We start from the raw sequence: 15,241 nt of genomic DNA, 5'->3' as shown, positions 1-15,241 counted from the left end.
TCGGCGCCTCGCACAAGACCACAAAACACAGAGCCGTTGACGGCGACTGAACACCGGCGCTCATATCTTCACTGTTATTCACTGCGCAGCGAATGACAGCAGCATTATTGTTTGGAGGAAATTATCTGAAAGCGTTGAATACAACAGAAATAGGCTGAAGCAGGAACACAATCAGAGGGCCACAAGAAACCACCTACGAGAACGCCGCAGAGAATGGCTGCCATGGAGCAAAACACACACCAGGCGGCGCTGGCACGTTGTTGAGAGAGAGGTTATTTTCTTATTTTTCGTCGCCGCTTCAATTTTTGTAAAAGTAAATAAGTAATATATCTATAAATAACTTTAAACGTTACGTATTATCATCTAAACGCTTGCGGTTGTAGGTTAATTTTTCTGATTTCCTGACTTCTGTTCACGAGATTACTCACTCGGCGAGCTGGCCCCGGTAAAGTGTGTTTGGGGACTACACTCAGCTTAAAGTGCGTTCCTTGTAAAGTGTCATTCGCGTTTGCCGTTAAGCTGCTCCCGAATGACATTTTAGCCGAGTGCACTCTGTGTAAGTGCACTTAAATAGGCACGTTTGACAGCGGTATCAGACTCATTTGGACTCAAACTCACGCGTGAGTTTGAGTTTGAGTGAGCACGAGGCTAGTGTGGCATGGTGAGTTTGAGCTTGAGTGAGTTTGAGCCGAGTGATCCCGACTGAGTTTGAGTCCAATTGAGTTTGAGTACGCCTGAGACCTAGTGAGCTCCGAGTCCATTTTGAGTTCTGAGTACATTTTGAGTTCTGAGTGCATTTTGAGTTTGAGTCCATTTTGAGTGAGTCCATTTTGAGTGAGTCCATTTTGAGTTTGAGTCCATTTTGAGTTCTGAGTACAATTTGAGTTTGAGTCCATTTTGAGTTCTGAGTACAATTTGAGTTCTGAGTACAATTTGAGTTTGAGTCCATTTTGAGTTTGATTACATATTGAGTTTTGAGTACATTTTGAGTTCTGAGTCCATTTTGAGTTCTGAGTACATTTTGAGTTTGAGTACATTTTGAGTTTGATTACATATTGAGTTTTGAGTACATTTTGAGTTCTCAGTACATAGGAGTTTTGAGTCCATTTTGAGTTTGAGTACATATGAGTAGCCTAGCAGGCAGCTATGGTTGGCTGTTAAGTTTCATGCATCACTGTTGGCTCGGAATTCAGGTTACCTGCGGGTACGGCACCAATCGCGATCTGCATGATCGGTTGGGAGGGAGGGGGTGTCTGATTTATTTTAGTTTCTTGTTGAGTTTCTTGAACTCTCACACACTCACACTCTCACTCACACTGTCACTCTCACTCTCACACTCACTCTCACACTCACTCACACTCTCCCTCTCACTCACACTCTCAGACTCAACTCACACTCACACTCAACTCTCACTCAACTCTCACTCACACTCTCACTCACTCTCTCACTCACCCTCACACTTACACTCACACTCTCGCTCTCACTCACTCGCACTCTCAGTCACACACTCTCACTCGCTCACACCCTCACTCACACTCTCACTCTCACACTCTCACTGTCTCAATCTCTGTGAGGCCATTTGAGTTCTGAATTCCTTTTGAGTTCTCAGCCCATTTTGAGTTTTGAGTACATTTTGAGTTTTGAGTCCATTTTGAGTTTGAGGACATTTTGAGTTTTGAGTACATTTTGAGTTTTGAGTACATTTTGAGTTTGAGTACACTTTGAGTTTGAGTACATTTTGAGTTTTGAGTACATTTTGAGTTTTGAGTTCACTTTGAGTTTGAGTACATTGTGAGTTTTGAGTCCATTTTGAGTTTTGAGTCCATATTGAGTTTGAGTACATTTTGAGTTTTGAGTCCATTTTGAGTTTGAGTACACTTTGAGTTTGAGTACATTTTGAGTTTTGAGTCCATTCTGAGTTTTGAGTTTGAGTACATTTTGAGTTCTGAGTACATTTTGAGTTTTGAGTCCGAGTGAGTTCTGAGTTTTGCGCTCAATGTGAGTTTGAGTGAGTGAACGCAGATGTGCAACTCAGCATTGAGTCTGAGTTTGAGTGAGTGGTGATTCGAAAAAAAAAATTGTGAGTGAGTTTGAGTGAGCCGCGCCAACTTTGCCGAGGTATGGTAGCCACACACCAGCTACGGCTAGAACAGAGTACCGTATTTACTCGCGTAATGAACCCACATTTTTTTCTAGAAAATTCAGCATGAATTTAGGGGGAGGGTTCATTATGCGGGAAAAAATTGCGAGATTTTTAAAAGTTGAAATGTCATACAATAAAGTTGCTAAGAGAAACACTGTTAGAGCCGTACTATTTTCGTAAAGACATGTAGGTAATTCATATTGTATGGAGCTGTCCTCCTCACTGAAGCCGTTAGTAGCTTCACATTTGTTGTCGGCCAACAGCACACCGTCTTCCGTGTCGTCAAGGCACTCCAAAATATCTTTTCATGGGCCCACGAAACACATGGCTATCCCTGTTCACCACCCAAAAACCTCTCGTTTTCACCCGTAGCGTACACGCACTGGGTCAACACTGAAGTGCCGCCCAGCCGCGCGGTTTCCATGTGCATTAACGCATGCTCCACAACCTTCAGTTTAAAACCACCTGTGTAGCTCATGTACTGGCCCATCATACGGTGTGCACCAGAAGCACAAAAAAAGAAGAAAAAAAGAAAAAAAAAGAAAAAAAAAGTTGCAACACAGTTGAACAACAAAACCACGGGGCGTAATGGCGACGTCGCGGAAAAGCAAGAGCAGAGGAGTGCGGAGTGCGTTTAGTGCTTTGTGCGCACGCCGCCAAAACCAGCCGGAACAACAACAAAGAGCAGGGAAAGAGTGCGGAGTACGTTTCGTGCCTTGTTCACACGCCGCAACGTTTTTATGGTGCAAGGTTTGTTTTGTGTTCAGCAGGTGGCGCACCACAAGCGCGCAATTTTTAAAATGTGAGCCACAGCATTCGCGCTCACGTCTCCGGCTACTGTTGAGATTTCTTTTTGCTGGCATGCGTTTTTTGCATTTTTGCGCGATATCAAGTTATTGCGATCGTCTACGGCATCAGCAACCACGCTGAGATAAAAACTTATTTTTTAAAAAGTAAATTTTCAAGAAGAAAAGTGGAGGGAGGGTTTATTACGTGAGCGGGTTCATTACGCGAGTAAATACGCTAAAGCATCACAAATCGGTTGCACTTCCACTTACTGTGGTCTTTGGCCAAGCTTGCGAATCCAAGCGGTATCGGGCCTGCAAATGATCACACAAGCAGGCCGCTCGTAGGTCCGTTCGAGTCGAACGAAAGCCGCACAAGGGCAAGCTCGTACCTGGTTTTATGAAGTTGTGCAGCCCTCGTGTGAAGCCCCGCGCAATGGTGTACTCGATTAGGCCAATCTCGAGCGGATAATACACACCATTTGCCTCACAGAGTATGTTAAAAGAAATTATGTAAATGCTCTGGTGCTTCAAATCTGGGCGGCAGAGAGGGAAAAGAGAAAAAACAAACGTTAAACTTGGTATGTGCACGAAGCACTACGACAATCACAGTAACAAGAGCAAATTAACACATGTCGTCTCAAGATAAACAAGACTCGGTATTGTACAGCAAAGGTGAACCCACCTTCTAGAGAGCCGATATCGTCAACAAATTTATTGGTGTTGTCCACCATTTCTCTCCTCTGTCTCAACTTCTCCTCCTCCTCTTGAAGCACCAGCTGCAAATAACAATGGTAATAAAAGGCGGGTGCACGCAAGATTCAGAAACAAGAATTCAAGGATATTCAAGGACTTTCAAAGCTCTGTAAGGGCACTTTCGAGGAATGCAGAGCAGCACATGCACCAGCTTTTTGCTACCGTTATTCTCGCAAGCTGAACCTAAAAAATTTGTATTGAAAAGCTTCTCTCGAGTATAAATCTCCGATACGAATACACTCTTTGGAACTGGAAAAGTTTAGCGCCACCCACAGTAGTATTGTCATTGAGAAGCAAATTTATTTTTCTGCGAGATTTGTACAGTGGGATCCCAAGTACCACGCAAGACAAATGGTGGCCGAACGCGTGAGAGCCCAGCGATGATAATAGAGAGCTTTAGCATACCGTGTTCCATACGTTCCGTGCATACCAGGGCCCGCCTGTGTGTGCGGGCACGGCAAGAAGGGTTGCACCCCACAGGAACGAATAGACGGGTCCCGGTACATACGGTACACACTGTATGATAAAACTCTGAGCAAAAATATGACGGCAGCAGGTCACACCAGATTTTCCAACTTTCAAGTGTCCCTCCTATCGCATGGACCGAAGCACCCCCAGCAACAATACAAAGGGAGCTTTCCACAAGCTATGCCATTTCTAACATTTCTGAGCGTCGCGAAGGCTTTACACATAGTCCCAAACAGTGAGGAACTTCTAAATTAACATTTCCCCTATTGGGAGAGCAGCCAGGCCCCACCCAAGCAGCATACACTGATTAGCAAGTTACACGCTAGCCTTATTCCCAGAAAAGGGGGGTGCCTTTAATAAGGCCGCCTAAAATCCCCATAAGCCAGGCTTTGGAAATGCATGGGGGCTTTTAAGTGCGAATGCACTTCTTAAGCGACCCTGAACCTGCGTCCACCGGCGATGTCCGCGCACGTGGAGATGGGCGCGCGCAGCCTGGCCGCTGACATGGCACATACCCACGTGGGGGATTGGCCAGGAATCTCCTCGTCTTCCTTGGCAACGGGGGGAGATGGGCGCGCGCTGCCTGGCCGCTGACATGGCACATACCCACGTGGGGGATTGGCCAAGAATCGGGCGTGAGAAGGGCTAATGCACCTGCTTAAAGGAGTACCGACACGAAATTTCAAAGCTGAGATCCGCTCTAGCAATCAAGTACAACGACAACACAAATAGGTGTCTGTGAATAAATGCATCTTTCTTTCTTTGTAGTTGTGTGTGTGTGTGTGTAATCTCTCTTTCGCGAACATTACCGAACCGCGCAAATTCAACTCGTGCATTCGCACTTTCACATTCTTCCCCTCGGGGAAATGCGGGGAATTTTTTCTCTCCCAGCCTTTACGAAACGATACCTCATGGCATAAGTGAAATTAGCATTTTGAATATGACGACAAAACCTTTTTTCTCAAGGGAGTGTGAACGCTATAAAGCATTTGCGGATTCACACACCACCACAGTTAATACCTTTTGCAAGAATTTGTAAATGTTATCATAATAAACTAAGTAATCCTGCAATTCTTGATTTCACACAGAACTAGAGCGAGCGGCGTTTGTGTCTTGGCGCATTACTTTGTTATTTTGATGCACCACTTGGAACTAATTTTACAGCTTATTAAACTTCGGCATTCGAAATGGTTCCTTGTCACTGGTGTCGCCAAGGTTTAATGAGCTGTAAAATTAGTTCCAAGCGGTGCATCAAAATACTCTTATGGCACTCACCAGGGTTCATAGTATTGGAAAATATAAAGATTACAGCCTTGTGACTAACAGTTTTGTCTATCGTTCCTCCAAAAATGACCAATTTTCTGTAATTGTCTCGGTAACTAATTGACTGGCTCAAAAAATTACGGCACATTTGAAATCAGCAGAAAAAAAGCAGAAAGACCAACAAGTTTCACAGAGTTTACTTAACAATTAAAGGAAGCTGTATTAAGAGCAGCGTCCCCCCCTTCAGCACCATGGAAACGCTTACGGAGGCACCATTACCACGGAGTGGACATGTGTTACGGAGTTTCCGCAAACGGTAACCTGTAATCACCTTAGAGGCAGGGGAGGCCTGCCTGGCAGGCCTCCCCCACCCTGTGACTTGGCTTGTGGGAAAACCCATTGCTCACAAGACCAGTAGGAGCTGTTTTGTGTACTTGCGCTTTCCTGTCACGTGCAGCATGTTTGATGCATACTGATGCGGTCAGAAAAATCAAGCTGACATCTAAGGGCGGATGGTTCAAGTTATTTCTCAAACCTCATGGATGACTATTCACAGTACACCGTTGTGCATCCAATTTTGTTGCGTATAAAAAAGCAAAGTGCTTCAAAGGTCTGAAGAGTACAGATGCATAGCGAAAAATCTTCACAACAGAAAAGCGAGTGAGATAAGGTCTCTTCGATTTGGCCTGCACTTTCTGCACGAGTTCAGAATGAGTTCAGCCAGTTCAGCGCAGACGCCGCCACTGCAGAACCGGTCCTGCACTTTTGTCGTCTGCTTCTGCACCTCCTCCCTGGGAGGTGCAGGGCAAGCTGTGAACTCACCCTGCACTCTCTGCACCGTCAGTAAAAGAGAAAAGTGCAGGCGCCGCACGCTGCATTCGAAAATCGAAGAGGCGAGTGCTGCACTACCTGAATGAGTGCAGCGAGTGCAGCAAAATCGAAGACACCTATAGTGACAACGGGAGACAGTACTTAACTAAGCACGTAATAAAGCATCAACTAACCATTCCAGGCACATCTAAGCAGAATAGAGTTGCTGAAAGGCTGAATCAGGAATTGCTTGACATGGCAAGGTGCCTCCTCATTGAGTCAGGCATCGCCAGAGAGCTCTGGTTTGACGCGGTTGTCACTTCAAGCTGCATCAGAAAAAATGTCCGTCCAAGGCGACTGAAGGAAGGTCTTTGGAAGCTATTCGGAGCGAGGGTGGGAGGTGGAGGCTAGACAACCTACGGGTGTTTGGATGAAAAGTTACACGATATGAAGTAGGCCACAGAAGAGAAAATTGGATACAAAAGAGGAGTGCATATATACACTGCTCTGCTACCCAGAAGGAATGAAAAGCTTCAAGTTGTGGATTCGGGAAAAAGATTGCTTTTCGTGAGCCAGGATGTCTTTTTTTGATGATGACTGCTTCCCATGCAAGCATACGCAAGCTACAACCACCCCCCCTGATGGGGTGACAGCACTGATAATGCGGCAAATGTTACACGTTGAAGAAAGCTCACTGAGCTGCAAGATGCTGACAGGGCGGATGATAGCAATACTGAAGACCAGAACAGGGAAGCCCGTTCATCATAAGACAACGATGAGCAAGCTATGCAGCAGCCATCCAGGGTCACACGTGGCGGAACTCGAGCTCCAGGATGCCCCACAAGATTGGCAAACAAGGAACTATGTTCAAAAAATGCCTTAAATTCAGCATAGCCAGACACAACATAAGCAAACTGGACCCCCTGCAGGCTTCAGAAACACAGAATGTTTGCCACAACCAAAGGGTAGACAAGTCTTCACAAAATTCAGGTGGATATCCTGTAAAAGCAACTCCAACGACGGCTTGGAGTGGTACAAGGCATGCTTGGTAGCATGTGGACACTCGCAAGTGGAGGAAACAGATTTCAAAAAAAACCTTTTGTGTATTGGAGCTCAAGTCCATCAGGACACTTCTGGCCATGGCCGTTGAAAGGGAGTGGGAAATCCACTAAACTGACATCATGAACAGAACACTGAGAGAGACCGCCTAGATGAAAAAGCCACAGTCTTCTCGTGCCCGTCAAGACGACAAGGTCTCTCTTTTGAGGAAGAGTTTTTAAATGGGTTGCAGAAGTTGGGAAAAAAGTAGAACTTCACCTTGGACAGTCTCCCAAAGGTGGAAGGGATAACAAGATTAAAAGCAGATCTCTGTGTTCATGTCAGTAAAGAAAAGGAGCTTGACGAAGAGGTTTTTGTCGAGGACCTCCTCATCATCACAAAAGACAAGACGGAAATTTTCAACTTCAAAAGCCGCTTCGGTCAAGAACCTGATGCGAAGGATCTGGGAGAGGCCAGTCACATTCTCTCCACGCAAGTGAACAAAGTGGGAAGTTGTCTCTTGTTCGGACTGTTTATGCCAAAGATATTTTGGAGGCATTTGGCACGGCAGATGCGAGACCAGCATCATCTCCATTAGATCTAAGAAAACAACGAAGAAGGGTCGCTGCAACTGCAGTGCATTGAGCAGGATGTCGGAACAAAATGTTTGTTGTTCCAGTTTCTGTTTTGTTCCGTAAATAAGAGTTCCGTTCTGGTTCAGCTCCTGAATGCAAAAATAATGTTTCATAGCGGTACAGAACGGTTCATGGCATCCCACAACAAAAACTGACAATTGAGTTTCCGCTCCGCTCTGGCAGCACTTACACACAAGCGCAGGATGACTTGTAACTGCTTTCATTGAGTGTGTTGCTGTAATGCAAGCATTGCATTTTCTTTTTCTTCTATTATCATGCCATTTTTCTAAATTTGTGTTTATTCATGTATAGCACCCTCTTACAAAAATGACGGGAGAATGTAGGTTCTATCAAAAAACAAATAAATCAATAAATGAACAAATAAATATTTAAATACTAGACCAAGCAATAAACAAACACGGCCACGACGTCAGCTTCGCAACTAACTGCGGGCGGCAATTGCATGGACAGCTAAGCAATGACCACCGAGACAGACGTATAGTGGTCTAGAGGGTTCCAGAACATGGTAACAGACGGAGAGCGTAGGGAAGAATGCAGCAAGCCTTCCAAAGGAAAGATGGCGCCAGCAAAACGAAAGGCAACTGTATATGCCAGCGAACCGGCGTAAATCTCCCTCTTCGCTGCATAGAGATTGTTAAGGATGCTCAAATACGTGAGCTTTTTACTTACACCAAAATTTCTTCGGTTTTGCTCCTGCACGAAATAGTAACGCTTCAGTTACGTCTTCATTCCGGTCAAAAGTATTATTATTTTTTCATTTTCCAGTTCCGGTTCTGTCTCGTTCCAACACCCTGGTGTTAAGTCACCAACGAATGCCATGAATACTTTTACCGACCCGTTAAATTGAAAGAAGGCAGTTGTGAGCTGTGAGTGCTTGTATTTCTGCTCAGATAAGCTTAAAGTTACCGCCGACACCCTTAAGTTTGATCGCGTGCATAGGTTGGGAGGGTTTGCTCCCGATAAATGCCGACCCATAATTGCGAAGTTCTGCTTCTTCAAGGACAAACAAACCATTCTAGGTTCGGCGCACAGGCTTAAGGGGTCGACTTTTATGATCGGTGAAGATTTCGCCTTCTCAACCCGACTAGCCGAAAAAAACTAATAGCTTTCGCCAGAGAAGAAAATAAGACATTTAAGCTATCGGTGGATAGAATGCGCATGGACAATAAAACAAAAACCTACACATACGACCCCGTAACTGATACTGGATAGAATGCGCATGGACAATAAAACTAAAACCTACACATACGACCCCGTAACTGATACTGTTATCACTTCGAACATATAGCAAAGGACAGGCGTTCACCCTTTGCGACCTAAGAACCACTCAACTAAAGAATTGCCGTCGTTATCGGTTACGTACACTAACATTCAAAGCTTACTTCCTAAACGCGACCAGTTATGCTCTTACTTGGACGACAGTAATAGCGACATCTCGGTGCTAACTGAAACTTGGTTACATTCTGACATCAGTGATAGCGAACTTTTTAACGAAAAGAGGAACTACAGCGTTTACAGATACGATAGAACACACAGGAGGGGTGGTGGTGTTCTGCTCGCAGTTAGAAACGGGACAACGTCGTTTTCCGTTGAAACGAATGCTTCGGTTGAAATAACTTGGCCTGCATGCGTGACAGCATCCGCTAAGGTCTTAATAGGCGCCTGCTACCGTCCACCTGACTCCGATCCATCCTTCTTGAAGGGCGTGAAAGTATATCTTGTGCCTTGAAACAATGCCCTGCTGATATAGTCTACCTTTTCGGGGACGTTAATTTCCCTCTCATTGATTGGTCGCTCCTCTCAGCCCCTTGTAGCACTTCAACCAAATTCATTAACTTAACCCTAGGCTTCAATCTTGTTCAAGTTATAGACAAACACACTCGAGGGTCTAACATCTTAGATCTTGTATTAACCACTGCACCGGAAAGCATAGGATCCGTATCATACATCGATGGGTCCAGCGATTATAAGCTCCTTCAGTTTACATTTCACACTCCTTTAAAATTCCCCGGTGCCATCATTAAAAAAATACGCGATTATAACAAAGGTAATTAGAGGGAAATGAACGCAGAATTGAAGGAATTCTTCAATGAATCCTTCCTACCCTCATTCAGTTCCCGGTCTGTAGATGACAGCTGGGTGCTCTTCAAGAACAAGATAGCCAAACTGGTCGACAAACACGTGCCTTTAATAACAATTAAAAATGATCAATCTAATCTGTGGTTCAACAGACAACTCAGAAACATGCGAAACAAAAAGAAACAATTGTATAAGAGTGCTAAATCGACTTCCAGTGCATCGTCAAGGGCCAAATATAAGGAATTTCTGAGAACTTTTAACTCTGCAGTACACAGTGCCAAACAAAAATACTTTTCTGAGGATTTACCTTCGCTGTAAAAAATAACCCCAGAAAGTTTTGGAAGACAATTGGAAGGAACAGGAACATGCGTGTACGCATGCATTTTTCTTCTCGTCAGTATTCACTCAGGAAGATCATTCCACCATACCCATGGTTCCCAAATTCGATTACAGATATATGCAGCCAATTAATATTACTCCTGAAGGCACCACTTCACTAATCGGCAGTCTTAAAGTCTCCACTTCATCTGGTGTCGATAACATCAACTCAAAAATATTAAATCTTTCGGGACCACTCCATAGGCCGTCGATCACATATGATCGATGGTTTCGCGAGCCTGCAGAATACAAATTTTCGCTCGATGGAACACCTAGCGACATCTAGAAGATAGTTTGAAAACTGGAGTTTTCTCTTTTGTGAAGTTTCTTTTTTTATCACCAGGCGGCGACGCATCAGATATTTTATTCTGACGGGCAGTGGTTTCGAATGTAAACAAACATGGCGTCATACTCGCGCGAGCGCGATAAGAAATCCGGATCGTCTCGTCTCGCATATCTTAGCCTTCTACTGTGGATTTTAACGATGAGAGTGGCAGTGAAGAGTCGGAATGCGGCTTTAGAGATCAGATTTCAGCTCGAGTGAGGATTTGGGTGTTGATCAGCCTGGAACATCAAATCGCGCTCAAAGGTGGGTGTTGGTTTCGGTTTCAATTTGCTCTGGAGTAGGTATGTGCGCTCGAAATATGTTCTGGCTGGTTTATATTTGTTCACTAGGGTGTTAGCTATCTATGGTGGTGATCTCCTGCCACCAGTGCAGAAACGGATCAAGTTTTTGCCGAGACGAGAGCCCGGCGTGTACCTGGGCAACGACGTAGCCATGGCCCTAGTGCCAAAGAGATCACACACAAATCAAAAAACCAGTTACAGCTAGCCGCATCAAACTTTCACGATGAAGAAACAAAGCATTGTGTTAGATTTTGTATATCCTGAAATAATTTTATTCTTTTTTAGTATTTTTATATTTACGTTTTTTTCTATCTTTTTCTGCAGTTTTTTTACGAAGTTCTTACTTTAAGATTTTTTCATGATTCTATCGTCAGTGTTGGTTTCGGTTTCAATTGGCTCTGGAGTAGGTATGTGCCTTCGCTGTAAAAAATAACCCCAGAAAGTTTTGGAAGACAATTTCAAACAATCGTTCTAATAATGACATTGTATTACATGGGGACAACGGTGTTCCCCTTCAGGAACATGCGTGTATGCATGCATTTTTCTTCTCGTCGGTATTCACTCAGGAAGATATTCCACCATACCCATGGTTCCCGAATTCGATTAGATATATGCAGCCAATTAATATTACTCCTAATATTATATTAATTATATTACTCCTAATATTAATTATATGTCAAAGAACATATAATTAGCTGCATTTTGGTATATGCTAAGGCAGGATGGTGCCTTTAATAATAATCCGGTGTAATAAAAAATTTGTACCGAGACCTCCCTTTTTCATCACTTTTTCCGGCGGTCCCGAAAGAGTTAAAGAACACTGTGCACATCTCTAGTCAAATTCTGTTCCATATTTTCAGTAAATCATTGACATCAGGTCAGTTACCTGCCGACTGGAAAATCGCCAAGGTTGTTCCCATTTTCAAATCCAATAACAAACACGCACCCGAAAATTATCGCCCGATTTCTTTGACGTGCATATGTTGTAAATTACTGGAGCACATTATTGCATCTAACGTGTATAACCACCTCGAATCCAACTTCTTTTTCGTCCATCAGCATGGTTTCAGAAAAGGCCTGTCATGTGATACACAACTGCTGGAATTTACAACTGACCTACACTCTAACATGAATGCTAACCAACAAACAGACTGCAGTTTCCTTGGTTTTTCAAAAGCGTTCGACAGTGTTGCTCATTCCCGCCTCATTTCAAAATTATCAGCCCTTTGCCTGGATTCTTTAACTTTATCATGGATTCGGAACATTCTGTCTATGCGCCAACAATTTACTGTGGTCAACAACTTTTCTTCACACCTCGCTGATGTTACTCCTGGAGTTCCGCAGGGCAGCGCCCTGGGCCCGTTACTGTTCCTGATCTACATAAATGACCTGCCCCTCAACATCTCATCACGGATACAACTCTTTGCTGACGATTGTATTATATATCATATGATTACTAGCCTTAACGACCACCTTTCCTTACAAAATGACTTAAACATGATCTACAATTGGTGTAATACATGACAAATGTCACTTAATTTGAGTAAATGCAAAGTAATATTTTTTAGTCGGAAACACGATAATTCAGATTTTTTTTATTCCATCAACCCCAGTGCAGTTTCGCAAGCCGCTTCCTATAAATATCTGGGTGTTCATCTAACACCTAAAATCTCTTGGAGTACCCACATTTCCGCCATCTGCGCAAAGGCTTCTAAATCACTGGGTTATCTGCGACGAAATTTACGATGCGCACCAGCCCTTGCCCACAAACATGCGTATCTAACCTTTATTCGTCCACAGCTAGAATTCGCGTTGGCAATCTGGTCCCCTCACCAAAACTACCTAATCATCCAGCTGGAATCTATTCAAAACAGAGCCGCCAGATTTATTACACGCAAGTACGACCGTCATCTTAGCGTTACCCAAATCAAACAAGAGTTCAGCCGCTAGATACCCGTCGCACTATCGCGCTATTATGCCTTTTTCATAAATACATAGTTCGCGTTAGACCTAACCCGCTTCCTCTTAACGCTCCAGTACGTACGTCACGACGCCTTCATAATAGTCATAGTTTCACGCGCCTTTTTGGCAAGACGCTTGCTTTCAATTCATCGGAATTGCCTCGAGCAATCATGCACTGGAATGATCTTCCTGACCAAATTGCATCCATACTTAGTCAAGATAGCTTTACCAAAAATCTGCACTGACATTTTTCTTAGTAATTGTGTAATGATGAATTGCCAGAATAATATTGTTACTGTTTATGGGTGTTTTCCCCCTTGTATTTGTGTTTTTTGTGATGTTTCTGATTCCACAAAAACCCTGTGCGTTTGTGATAATTGTCTGTTAGAAACGTGTATGACGTGTTTCATTTACGTCTGTAAGCCGATTACCCAAACTTTATATTGTGTACTTGTCTTTTCTTCTTTTTCCCCACTTTTTTTTTTAATGTTCTTTCAAAAATGTAACCCCCCTTACTCAATGCTCTTCAAAGGGCCTGTAAGGTATAATAAATAAATAAATGTGAAAAGCATGTGCTGCATGCTCACCTCTGAATTAGTGGCAATTCACCAAGGAGTGCTGGTTGTGTAATGAACAGCCACCGGATGGCGCCAAGCGTGCTGCTCCCGATTGATTGATTATCGGGTTTAACGTGCCGACGTTACACAGGCGATGAGGCATGCCGTAGTGGAGGCCTTTCAATTAATTTTGACCAGCTGGGGATCTTTAACGTGCACCAAAGCCTTGAACACACGGGCGTTTCTGCTTTTCGCCTCCACCAGAAAAGCGGTCGCTGCAGCAGGAATCGAACCCGCGTCTTTGGGCTCGGCAGCAGAATGCCAATGCCATGGAGCCACCCCCGAAGGCTGTGTCTAGTGTTCCGTCCAGACGGAACGATAACAAGTGCTAAGTTCCATCCAGGCGGAACGCAAAAAGAAAAGCATCGAGTTCCACCCAGACCAAATGGCAACTGACAATAACGTACCGTCCACAGGAAACAACTCGCGTTGAGAGCAGTCTGTCTTGATTTTTACTCAGCCAGTCGAGCCACTTAGGCTCACTGGCTAGCCAGAATCACTGTTCACTATTAATCATTATTAATAATTGCAGATGATCGGACTTAACTAGCTCAATCCGGCCAAGCCACCACCACCAAACTCCCGCTTCACAATATTTCAGTGAGAGCAGTCGGTCTTGATTTTTACCCAACCGGCCAAACCGCTTCCGCTCACTGACTAGACAGAGTCACTGCTAATCATTACCCACCGGTAATAATTACAGCAGACCGGTCGTAACTAGCGATGGCTACGTCGGCCTTGGCTTCAGTGAGCGGTTGCTGTTCAGCCAATTGAGTAAAAGTCAAGACCGACTGCTCTCACCTCGCGAATTGTAAAGCTGGCGTTAAGTATATCCATTACAAAACGCTAGCCACGGCCACAAAAAAAAAGAAAGAAAGAAAACTCTCGGGAGAATCTGACCGACGCCCGTAGGCAGTGGCGCGACCGCGACACCAAATCCCAGGACGAGAAAGCGTTCCGTTTGGACAGAACGCTAGACACTCCCTTCCCCGATTCACGGCAGCCCACTGTCTGCGCTTTCGTCTTCGTTTGTACGGGCGTATTATGTTACACCCGCGCGCTCTCGCGTGTTACCTTTCAATGATCAAGATGGCAGCCTGACCGCCGCGCGTCGTTTCTTTCGGCTCCTCGCGAAGCCGCCGGAATATGTGCTCTTCGCATTATGTCATGTCGCAAACCTCGCAAAAACTAGCCCTTGGGACATTTTGTATACTTCTTCAAGGTCGTGTCTCACGCCGTGCCCCACCTTTCTTTGTGGGTATCGTCTGACATTCGCCAATGCAGTACTCACAGCAATCGGTCGTCCATCCGATGTGAACTTGTTGTGCAGCTCCCCTTTTCCTCGGTCGTTGTACTGTTTGGCCATGGCCTCGTACACGGCTTTCTCGTCGTCGCTTAACACCTACGAGGTGAGAACGCGTTCACATTAGACGCCAGTTAACGCGCTTCAGCCGCAACTTAACCAAGAACACTAAAAACCAATGAGCTTAGTAAAACCTTGACAGCGTTCGTGCTGGCGGCTGCCACAAAGCGACAGCGTCCAGAGACGCAGCCAAACGCTGCACCTGCCAGTAGCGTTAACGCAAGCTGCCAAAATTGAACACTGCTTCAACACAATGAACCGAACTCTCGAAAAGCTTTGGCAGCCACTACAAGTTT

The 15,241-nt window shown here is 44.6% G+C and overlaps 1 protein-coding gene across 1 annotated transcript in view; it reads right to left on the bottom strand.

Moving 5' to 3' along the window:
- Positions 1 to 15,241, bottom strand: part of LOC144178518 (protein maelstrom homolog) — a 44,112-nt gene that overhangs the window by 28,218 nt on the left and 653 nt on the right. Inside the window, exons 2-5 of the mRNA XM_077706433.1 lie at positions 14,874 to 14,984; positions 3,614 to 3,707; positions 3,321 to 3,464; positions 3,202 to 3,243 (exon numbers count right to left, since the gene is read on the bottom strand). Of these exons, the coding sequence (XP_077562559.1) occupies positions 3,202 to 3,243; positions 3,321 to 3,464; positions 3,614 to 3,707; positions 14,874 to 14,984 (391 nt within the window). The remainder of the gene's footprint in view (positions 1 to 3,201; positions 3,244 to 3,320; positions 3,465 to 3,613; positions 3,708 to 14,873; positions 14,985 to 15,241) is intronic.

Source organism: Haemaphysalis longicornis, unplaced genomic scaffold (genome assembly GCF_048455015.1).
Source record: "Haemaphysalis longicornis isolate Haplotype H1 unplaced genomic scaffold, Haemaphysalis longicornis Haplotype H1 scaffold_4, whole genome shotgun sequence".
Taxonomy (NCBI): domain Eukaryota; kingdom Metazoa; phylum Arthropoda; class Arachnida; order Ixodida; family Ixodidae; genus Haemaphysalis; species Haemaphysalis longicornis.
The sequence above is the reverse complement of the archived record's forward strand: the minus strand, read 5'-3'. Positions and strand labels throughout refer to the sequence as shown.